Here is a 12,355-nt window from a genome sequence, read left to right on the forward strand (position 1 = left end):
GATTCAAGCATTTCATTATACAACGCTACATGGAACTTACTCAGCTCCTTCTACAATATCTCTAATGGTAGAATTCAATATATTCCAGTCAAAAATTCAGCATTTTGAGAATTTGTCTACTCTGATAGAAAAGTATTCCATAAGACAGTTAACAACCAATTATAATGGACACAGACTTCATACTCTCATAACATCACTCTTGCTGCTAAAAGAGAGCAAGTAGAAGTCAATATACGCTATGCCTTCAACATATTATTTTGTATCAAATGTTACATTGTCGGTTGTGCTGTTTGTTTGTTTGTTTTTGTTTGTTTTTGTTTTTTTCCTGCTTAAGTTTTTAATGGGGTAAATGCATAACGTGACTTAAGTATGGGAGAACTGCAGGAACAGCCAACCAGCAATGAATATTCATGTTTCCTCCTTAGAGTTACCTTACAAGAAAACGTTGTTTGGCTTTTGCAGACACTTTTGGAGGTGTTTAAAGGGTACTAATGTTTGCTTTTTCACTCTAATGCTTCCTTCAGTATGGATAAAGAAGCAAAGAAAGAATAAAATATGGTCTGCATGTACAGGTAAAGCCTGCCTTTAGCTTTGCTTCCTTTTTGCTGTAAAGGACACAGCATGAAGAAGTGCTCTGAGCTTAACTTTCTTAATTTTATATTCAGCTTTTTGCTGTGCTACCCTAGGCAATTACTGGTAAACAGTACTAAAAAATTTCCTTTTCTAATGCTGTTTTTGCTAAACAGAAACAGACACTTGCCTAAGTACAGCTTATAGCTTTTGGGGAACAAGCATAATTTCCGTATTGAAATCAGCAAGCTTCCAACAGGAAAGAAAATTTAAAATTTAATGAAATTTCAAAATGGTGAATTATTTTACATGGAGGGAAACTGTAATGTTTTAGTGTAAACACCTTCCATGGTAAACCATTCCCATTTTTCAAAATACATAAATAAAAACACACCCTACTCACAAATTTTGTTTTGTTTCTGAGTTGACCTGTATTTTTAAAGTCTGTGGGTATTCATAGAACCAAACAAAACATTCATTTCAAGTTGACCTAAACACCTAATCCAATCCAAAATTAAACAAAACTCTAAACGTAATTAATTTCTGTACAAAGTACATTTCCCAATCTTTCCAAATGACAACCGAATTTAAAAAAATTCCCCAAACTATGTCCATCTAATTCAACCAATAGATTAGCTATATGTCATTAACATGATATTGTTTAGTTGTTTTGGGTATATAACAATCATAGAACCATTAAGGTTGGGAAAGACCTCCAATATCATCTGGTCCAACCATCACCCTACCAACACTATCACCCACTAAAACCATGTCCCTAAGCACTACGTCCAACCTTTCCTTGAACACCCCCAGAGACAGTGACTCCACCACCTGCCTGGGAAACCCATTCCAATGCCTGACTGCTCTTTCTGAGAAGAAATTTCTAATTTCTAACCTGAACTTCCTCTGGTAGAACTTGAGGCCATTCCCTCTTGTTCTATCACTACCTATCTGCTGGAAGAGGCTGATCCCCAGCTCCTCACAACTTCCTTTCAGGTAGTTGTAGAGAGCAAAATATACATATGATCAAGAGTTTTTCCTTTCCACAAAACGCACACCCCATTCTATCCAAACAATAGAGTCAAAGCCTTTGACCGATTGAACTATACAGCACAGGCTCAGTAACAGGGAATTTCCAAATGTTTTCAACTCTGTCAGAAATTATTTGACAGCCACAAAATCAACGTTAAGTATCATTGTACACTTCATCAACATCTGAGTTTATATGAACAATGGAAACTCAGTTTTTGAATATAGATGGATAACACCAGTGCCTTTTTTCATATTCAATTTGATATCGAACAGATTCTCAACCAAGTCTCTTCATCACATGGTTAACATGGAGGAGGAGTTATCTTTCTTTTGAGAGCGTTGCAGAAATGGTTGGAAAAAAAAATTAGTACAAAGAAGTGCAAGAAAATGCTTGACTTCAGCTAATCCTGTTAAGCCACGGAAGACAAGCACCAGTATGAGTACCTATATCACCTATTTGACGGAACATTGACACTAGAAGGGCAAAAATATTAGTGAGGAAGGAATTCAGACTAGCTCCTTAAGAAAGTTTTGTTGGGGCATGTTTAGAATAAATAGCAAAGGACGTGTTTAAACTGCTAAGACCACTTCCTCATTCGTGGGTCTGTGTCCAGCCTCTGATGAAGCCTTCATCGCACATCAAGGTGAGACCTCAATACGCAACACCTACCCTCTCTGCAGCCTTGGTTTATTCCCCCACCCTGAAGAAACCAGAGTCCACAGCCCAGGTCTCCATCTGTGTGACCAAGCACCCAGTCCTTCAAAGCACATTCAAAGACCAAATCTACCACTCAGAAAGCATAGCCTAAAACATCAAAATTTGGTACCACTTTGACTAATTAACAAGAAATCAAAACCACTGTCGATATTAAATATTTCTCCTTTCAAGAATGTCAGCTGCTCTGAAAACATACACAGAGAGAGCTCAGTGGTAGTGCTGCAGGAAGAAAACCAGTCTCCAACTAAGAAAGCAGAATGTCCTGACAGCACCTCATCAGAACTACTAAAACCAGAGATCCTTAGCTAGGCTCACATCGATCTGAAAAGCTTTGGAAACTAATCACTTTATATAAAAAGAATCCTTATCGCTATGTGCAAACATCTGTTTATAATGATACTTGTAGAGAGAGAAATATTTAACATTAATCTCCTTCAAACTCTCAACACTTGAAAACCTACAAGATAAGGGATAATTATGAAAGACTACCAATGAAAGAAAGTTGAGACTCAGCATCATCCTTTAGGTAGCTCCTTTGCTTTGCAATACTACATTTTGTCCAAATTTTCCTGAACAGAAGTATTATTCAGCATTCAACACCATGCATGCCAGACAACCATCATGTAAATAATGGAATAAAAATAAATTATATTTTGCCACTGCAATTATTCATCTAGAAGCTATTGTTCAATGTAGCTTGAGGATATGAGTATGCTATTTCCCAACATAACTTGACCTTCCTTTGAGCTCACTGGTTGCTACCATAAAATAAGTTAATATTGTAGTAATTATACAGTGTATATTTTAATAGCAGCATATTCCCTGTCATTTTTGACAGACATGCAATGCTAAAGAAAAGTAATTTCCTACTGGTACATGCAAGAGATTTTCATTCTAAAGTAGAACGAAGTAACAACTAATTCATAAAACTATTTATATTTTTAAGTCAGTTTGCTGAGCCAGCTAAAATTGTTGGCAATATAAAGTGCTTGCTCTGCCCAGAAATTCTCTCTTATAATTGGTTGCATTTACAAACCACCAGGTAGCAATATCAGTTAAGCACCTTTTTATGGTCACTAAAATCCATTAAAGAAAATTCTGAAATCAATTAAAAGTCTTGCAATTTAGCCAAAGGTATCCCAGGACATCACTCCACACAACATTGTTTTAACTTTTGTGTCTCCTTGAGGCACTCTTCACCAATGGCAGCAACTCCTGTCTTCCATTTAATGAACTAAGCAAAAGCACATTGTCATACATAGAGTCATTTTTGGAAGGAAGAAAGAGCTCTCTCATGACTGCAAATACAATCTCCTAAAATACAGCATTGAACGTGATATAGTAAATTTTGAAAAAACATACCACTGAACTGATGACACAAAGAAAGTGCTGTACTATCAGCTGTGGAAAAACTCTTCGCATAAACATCCCTACAGAACACATTTGTTCCCAACTTAAAGACCACTTTACTACATTTAGCAATATTTTTGCTTTAACTAACTGTCTTATAGAAATCTGTTATATAATGTGATTTGACATGGCTGTCCATGTTTAAAAAAAATAATAAAAAAAAATAGAACTGCCTACTGAAAGTTGAAATTCAGAGACAAAACATCCAAGTTAAAATAGCTAAAACCTCAATAATCTACTTTTACCTTCTGATGGATCAGTTGATTAAAAAAGAATTTTTGTAATTATCAAGTCAATGTCAATTATAACTTCTAAAGCGCTATGGAGGTCAGACAGGAGATGTAAATCCATACACAGTATGCAAACAAACTCAACTTTGGGATACCTTATATAAAAGAATTGTCAGAAATTTAATTCAGTGCATTATGAAACTACGCAGAATATACCAGGAACTTGCAACACACAGTTTTTGACTTTACTGAATTTAAGATATATAAATAAAATATAGAAATAAAGAAGTATAAAGAACAGTTTATTTCAAAGGTTGGAAAAGTACAATATAAAGGTTGATATCTGTTCGACTGTGATGATTTCAGTCATCTCTTTTTAATTAGTTGATTTAAATCAAGTTCACATTTGTAAAAATAATTTGAACACATGTAAATTTTAACAATTTTGTCATCTGTTGTCATCTAGTTACTAATCTCCACAGTGTTAAATTCTGTTTTTACAAAACTGTAATATAGACAAAAAATAAAGGTCTGGACTCTAAATTGAAACAAAAACACCTACACAAAGTAGGGAAAACTTTCAAAAATGAAATAAACTCACAGGGCTGAATTTTGACTAAAAAGCTTGAGAAAATCAAAATTAAAAATCTTTAGAAGTCACATTGGAGACAAGTATCAAAAATAATTACCACTGTAAGGTACCTTACATCTGCTGTCACACAGATTAAGTTACAGGTAACAGTACACTGACAAAGTATTATTAGTAGTCCCAGACTAGATCACTGACTACTTGAAATGACTGGCAGACAAGTAGTAATGCATATACTATGGCTCAGAAACACTTCCAACCCAGAGGCTGCAGTATGGAAATGACTGAAGAAAAATTGGGAGCATCTGATCACAACACTAAAGCTCCATTTGACAACTGCTGTTAGAAATAGTGACAAGATGGCAATTAGCATCTAGAAACAAAGAATGATTACCTGAAAAAAAGCATTTTAGAGAGCTGTTTTAGTTCTGAGATTTAAGGACCTGTATCAAAATATCCTTAAATACAGCTCTTCTAAGCATTTTTGGTGTTAACTACAACTTCCCACCTTTGGGCCTTATCAAGTTGCATACTGTAAGGCTACCTACAAAGCATTGCAACTAACATCAGTCTCCCTTTTCTTACATGACTTGATCATGTAGTTGCACAAAATCATCAGATACTGTTTTTTGCTGCTGTTCTTCTAGGACACTTCAATTCTCCCATGAATAATTCCAAAGTGGAAAAACTTTCCATCACATAGTTGTACCTCTCCATATTTTTCACTAGAGCTTCACCAACACATCTTCTGAGAAAACAGAAAATTGTTGAAGAGAGTGCAGTTCAATAACCGAGCAATGACTTTAATGAATATGAATTGCTCAAGTCTTTCACTGGATTGATGAAGAGTTTCTGCAGCCCAGCTGCAGCAAGCTGGCAGTAATAAATTCTCCATACACTGCAAACTAAGTATCTAACTATTTCATGACTGTTTCTAAACATATGGAAGCTAGAGGTAAAGAATCACAGAATTGTAGGGGTTGGAAGGGACCTCAAGAGATCGTTGGGTCCAACCCCCAAGAAGCCTCTCATTTTACAACTTGGTACTTGCTTCTTTTCTTATTTCCTCTAACAAAGGTACTAGTGTAAGGCCAAATAAGAATAGAACTCCCTGGAGATGCCTGCTGTGAGAAGTGTCATAGCATTTCTCCATCAAATTTCAAAACAACAGCTTAAGGGCAACTTTTTCCATTAGAAATCAAGTTATTTTGAGGGAGTCAATAGTTATAATAAAGGCCGCAGTACAACAGATGAATTGAATTACTTAATTTTCAATCTGAATGTACAATCCTCGAAGTTCAAAATACTTTCCAAAATTTCACATTTATTGTCTGCAAAGACAAACTAACGTGGACTTTAGTGCATGTATATACAACTATAACAAGACAGACAAGTCTGAAGTTTTTTTCTTTCCACACAATAATTCTGAATAAAATTAAATGCTAGCCTATTTAAGGCCATAATCCTGACTATATTGCCCATATTTTCTCTTTGCTTTCTTTGTCATATTTCCTTGCTGAAATGTTCAGTTTCTTTAGAACATTTAAATGGGTATTTAGTGCTTACAAAATAACGCTATTCTTACACTACTACTAATAAAAATGTACTGCAGAGATATACCTGGATGAAAGGAAAAGAATGTAGTGTTTCTTTTCTACCTACATATCATGCTATTACCAGGAATGATTACTGCTCAATAACCGTAACCATCAAATGGCAGCTTTTAACCTGCACAGTGACTACTTAACAATTTAAAAAATCACCTGTCTTATACTACTGAAAACTTGTAACCTTCTGAAATGGATTGCCCGAACTGCTTCTCCAACAAAGTAGGAAGTGCATTTATACATCTTGTATTTCAATTACTGAAGATATCATCAAATTCATACAGGTTTAAGAAACTTCTTTTAAAACAAGAATTCTGACACATGGCAGGATTCCTGTCTATCATAACAGACAATCTAATTCACAGCAACAACTGCATTAATCATACAAACCTAGGCAGTAGGAGAAAATGTATGGCAATTATAGATAAACTTCATGAAAGAAAAAGAGGAGTTTGGCTTGCAGGACAACAAGGTTTTAACAAAAGCAAAAGATATTTACATTGCTAAGTGGGTAAAGTAGAATTCAGAATTTGTAAACGTGGACTTTGATTAGGAAAAGGACTTTTCTTTTACATACTGCTGATAGGAATAGCCAAAAGTCCATCACAAACTTGAATAAAGTTCATTGTGGGTCCCTAAATAAGGATGGATTTTTAAATGTGCTGAAGCATTGCAGACCGACTTTTTACTAGAACAGTTATAACAGTGAGCTGTAAGTGAAACCCAATGATTGCAACGTGTGCACGTGCCACAAAGTATGACATCACATACTGTATTTATTGTTATAATTTTGATTCAAAGAATTTGATTCAAAGATGGAAGGAGAAGCTGTACAGGAATTACCTCAGTGTTTTTTTAGTAAATGTATAAAGTATTTTTTTTAGTAAGTGTATAAACCTTCAACATGGCACACAAACACAGAAAACAATACCTATGCCTTCACAGAGATCGCATCAGAAATGAACACAGAAAATATTTGAAAATGTTTATTTTTGAAAGAAAGGCAAAATTCAGATACAAATAACAAATACCAGTTCAGTAAAACTAACATAACTATGAAACACAAGAGTTTTAGGCAAATATTATCACAAAGTCCTGTACTGTATGAAAAACTGATGTGTGGTTGAATCCATGTAAGATCAGTACAAATATTCTATTGAAGTTGAAAGTAGAAGTCCGTCAGTACCTGTTCTATTGGAAGCTGTTAATCTCATTTGTTTCAAATTAATCCTCAAAACTTTGTATTGCTCACAGAAACATCCTAGACATCCTCAAGGAAACCCATTATGATAAAAACCAATATATCTTAAAAGTGTTTTCAGAATCCTATGAAAGTTTATGAAATTTACTGTTATTGCTGAGTGAAAAACATTACTGTCTTCCCTTGTAAGAAAGTAGCAACAAAGCAAAATGAATAAATCTTATAGAAATCATCTTCATCATGACAAAATGCTTGCATGGAACTTTATCTGTGCAAGCCTAAATTCAAAATGCAATAATCCTTCTGGTGGGACTACATTTTGTAAACAATGGCACACCAACATAATGACAGCATGGCTTTCTACCACAACGGCAACACTAGACACAGCCACAACATATTAAGAACACCAATTCTGTAACAGAGCCATATTGTATCGTGATCATTACATGTGAAAATAAGACCTGGTACGATTCAAAGGCTGACTTTTATTGTAGGGATAAAGCCTCTTACCTTGAAAAGACTGTTTGGCTCTGTCCACTAGTTCTTCAATGGGATAGCTTGCTAGGTCTCCTCTGGCATGCTTAGTTTTGCAGTAAGTACATGCATTAAGACACCTGTTTGGAAGATGAAAATAATCAGTTTCTTCCCAAGAAAGCCTTTACATGCACAACTATCTTAAGAACACCTGAAAGAAAGAGCTTTTATATGTACAACCAAACAAATAATAGTATTCTGTTTTAAAATCAACAAACTAAACTGATTTGAAGAGTGTTTTGGTCTCATACTTCCTTAAAATATCATTCACATCTACAGAGAGGATGAGAAAAATGATCAGTGGAAAACACATATTCCAATTCAAAGAGTGGGAATTTACATCTTTTTAGAAAGCTATAACAGAATTAACAGTTGTTCACTACTAAATCATTACTAAAGACAAATATCCAGACTTTCAGTCCCACTATTACACAAAAATTCTAACCTAAACAAGGAGAGGAAAATAAAAATTAATAAATTATGAAAACTATGCATAGATTTTAAGTAGTCTGTATCCTTGAAAACACATTTGAGTTGGATTTTCCTTATTTCGTTTAGCTTTTATAAGCAAAATAAATAATATAATGAAGACCGAATCATCAACAGGCAAGACAGGTTGGTACAAAAGATCTCGGAGCTTATACAAGTCCCCCATAAGAAACTAGAGGAACAAAGTAAATGCTTTTAGTTTACTTGAAATGGCAGTAAAGGCAGATTCATTCAAAGTAAGAGCAGGAAAGGATAAAAAACAAAACAAACACACAAAAAAACCAACATATCACTCACTGCAGGTTTTACTTGGATTAGCCTTTGGATCCTGGTCGTACCATGAATGTAATAAACACAACGTTAAGAGGAGTTCATTGTACTTCTTTCCCCCTTCTCCCTTTTTAAAGCTGACATGGGCCTACACTTTTAATAGGTTAAATTGTTTCAAACTTAAAAAAAAACAAACAACTCTTATTCACGGCTATTGGACCTTAAATTCTTACAGCTTCAACATAGTAAAGGACTTGGGTGCTGAAAAAAGCTAATGCTGGAAATACAGGAGTATTATTATATAACTTTTGAAAGAGTAATGAAGAGGCATATATAGAACCAGGTGGTTTCTGAAGGAAAAGGCACCAGCTATAAGGCTGGTTACCACTTGGATATACTATCTTGTCTTCTATTAGTGTCTAATAATTCCATGACTAGGTAATTGCTGCTTTGCAAACTGTGAAGGTTTTCCTTACCAAAGATTCCACCTCAAACATTGGTTATACCTTGTTTGCACAATCAGTGGATTGGGAAGTGGAGAAAATTGCTCAGGTATTCTCAGGTGCCCTTCTGCCCCTCAGCTTGACCCTGAGACCTTCCTCCACTGATCCAATCCTACGTTCTGCCATAGGACATTTAGAGAATTCTGGATTCTCTCTGCTAGACTGGATGTTGAAAATTATGTATTAACTTATTTACATATAATATTTATTCTTTCTTATCAGATCACGACGTCAGATTTTAGTGTCCATTTTACAGAAGAAATCTTTAAAGAGACTTGACCATAGTGATGAGCATGTGCTACTAAGAACTAAAACTGTATATGAAGTAACCTGCCATTCAGTAAAATATACAATGGTTGATTAAAAATTGGGGGAAAAAAAAAGAATTCTAAATCTGAACCTTTACAACCTGCTCCAGGTGCTTCATTCCCACCCAACGACAATTTATCACCTGTCAGACCTTTTTTTGTTTCTTGCTTTTCTTTTGCAAATCAAGAGCCTTTCACTGTGCAGGATTTAAAGCTTGTTTAATAGAGTAGCATTTGAAATCAAGCGTATGAGCAGATAATTATTTTATGCTTGACCTGTGTCCCCTATTTAGCAAATGAAAACATCTTCTACTATGTACTAAAAGAGGGGAGATTTAGATTAGAGGTTAGGAGGAAATTCTTCACTCAGAGGGTGGTGAGGCACTGGCACAGGCTGCCCAGCAAAGCTGTGGATGCCCCATCCCTGGAGGTGTTCAAGGCCAGGTTGGATGGGGCTTTGGGCAACCTGGTCTGGTGGGAGGTGTCCCTGCCCATGGCAGGGGGATGGAACTGGGTGGTCTTCAAGGTCCCTTCCAACCTGAGCCACTCTATGATTCTATTCTATGTCACTGGCCATCTGCAATATGTCACACAGGGCTTTCTTTCCCTTATAGCCCCAGAGGGCACTCATTTCTCCATTTCCCATCCATGATTCATGTTCTTTCAAACACCTTCAAATTCTTCCGGGCTTGCAAAGAACGTCTCCTCCCTCTTCTTCCCCCTCTTCCTCCCTTCACTTTTTTTGATGACAACTCTCCATTCAACCCAACACTTCATTTCTAAGATGGCTGCCCTCCAGTCATCCCACTGCCACACTCCTTCCTCTCCACATCATTCACTTTCTTTCTAAGCCAGCTTTCTTCCACAAAGCTTTCTTAGCCAGCTTTCTTCCCCAAAAGCAGCATTATAGATTGGCGACGCACGTGGCCACATCCTCACCATACTGTTACCCTTGCCTTCAGCAGCCTGGTGCGGTGGTTGGCACTGGCTAACAGACAGCTTCCACCCACCACTTGCTCACTCCTTCCCTCAGGGGGGTAAAACAAGGAAGAATGGCAACCAGAAAGCTCGTGGGTCGAGAAAAAGGTGGAGAGATCACCCATCAATTGCTGTCATGGGAAAACCATGGGGAAAATTAATTTATTGCCAAGTAAATATAAACTTAATCCCAAACCTTTCCTCTATCTCTCCCAAGCCTTGCTTCACTCCTTCACTCCAGTCTTCAAGACACATCCTGCCCTGAGCAGCAAGGACTAGCACGGGGCAGCCCTGCTACCACCTGGGCACCCAAACGCAGTATGCTGGGCTGAAAAGAGTACTGAAAGAAAATGCTGACATGGGAGAATACTGCAGGCGAAGCGCTATCTATATCTTTACAAGGACACCTTATAAGCAGTCCCATCAAACACCGTGTTGTATTTGTTAGCCCACTGATGGAAGATGTTTGTTACTGCATCATTACAGGTGAAGCATGCAGCAGGAGCTTGAAAGCCTGTATTCATTACAGCTCCAGCAGGGTAGAAAGACCTCTTCTGCCATTTAAAGAAAAATAATACTGAGTGAATAAACAAATAAATAAAAACAAAACATTTACCTGTTACTTATAGGCTGACCTACAGGTGTTTTGTTTGGTTGGTTGTTTTGGTTTTGCTTGTTTGTTTGTTTCTTTTAGTTCTCAGTTTATTTTTTTCAGATCTACTTTCATTTCAAGGAAATTCAAAATCTGTTTCATAGTGGAAGCATCTGCTCTTTTGCAACAATACACAATGGTTTGGCTTACACTGGTGATATTTGCACTAATCTTTGTTTTTTCCAAAGCAAGTCAAATTGCCAGTTATTTTGACAATTTTCTCAGGTCATCAAGAACAGATTTAATTTGAAACAATCCTGCCCCATGAGCCAGCTGTGCTCTCCACTTTTGATTTCTGATCAGTGTCCTAGGAATGTCTGAAAAATCCTAGGTCAGACATCACAACATGGGTACGTACACTAACCAGACTTTCCTTCACCTTTCTCTAGTGTCTAGAAGAAATTTTATGTTCCCCAAAGCTCACCATTTCCCCCACAGGTACCATAAAACAAAAGATTACTTAAACACTGTCCCTTCTGTCCACAAAGGAGAATTTTTTTCACCCATCAGTAAAGGGATGTACGAATATTTTATTTCTTGGGGTGAAGTAAATTATTAAACTCAAATTTAATTTTAAACTTTTCTTCCTTAAGCTAGGATTTGGAAAGAAAAAAATAATACCAATAACTTTTACTATTTACTTCGATTTACAAACTCTAAATACAAATTTCTTGGAAAAGTTTGTGTTTCAATGGAAAGATTACTACCAATTCTTTGTCACCTTTAACTGTAACCCTGCATGAAAAGGAAACTTTTATGGACCTTCTTCAAGATGGGTTACTTCATCATAAGCTTGATAACAATCTATAATTTCTGCAGCACTGACATTTAAAATAAACTTCTAACTTTATTCCTTGGTGATAGATAAAAATAGCACAGCAAGTGAAATCCTAATATTCTAAAATGTTCCAAAGTCTTTGTCATAATATCTGGTCCACAGCCTGATTTCGGAAAGGACAAATCAAATACTGGACATACGGAATTCAAGTTGATAAGTCACACCATCACAAATGACACTGCAACATAATTTAGTGATAGGTTTTAATAGTATATCATTAAATGCAAGAAGTCTCCATGAATAGTATTTTTAAGTAATAAAATTATCATTTTATTATTCATTATATTCATTATTTTCGTTATTAGGTCCCCCTACTTAAGAACATTTTGTGTCTTTTGTTTTTTTAAACTTCTTTACAAATTGTGTTTGTCTATGTACATTTTTTTCTCTAAATAAAGTATTAAAAAGGATATGATCACCTTTATC

General features: G+C 35.9%; 1 protein-coding gene across 2 annotated transcripts in view; it reads right to left on the bottom strand.

The window, feature by feature from the left end:
• Positions 1-12,355, bottom strand: part of CDKAL1 (CDK5 regulatory subunit associated protein 1 like 1) — a 434,256-nt gene that overhangs the window by 233,414 nt on the left and 188,487 nt on the right. For both annotated transcript variants that reach the window (XM_040546176.1, XM_040546177.1), the window contains one exon: positions 7,868-7,971. In XM_040546176.1, the coding sequence (XP_040402110.1) occupies positions 7,868-7,971 (104 nt within the window). The remainder of the gene's footprint in view (positions 1-7,867; positions 7,972-12,355) is intronic.

Source organism: Cygnus olor, chromosome 2, assembly GCF_009769625.2.
Source record: "Cygnus olor isolate bCygOlo1 chromosome 2, bCygOlo1.pri.v2, whole genome shotgun sequence".
NCBI classification, from domain to species: domain Eukaryota; kingdom Metazoa; phylum Chordata; class Aves; order Anseriformes; family Anatidae; genus Cygnus; species Cygnus olor.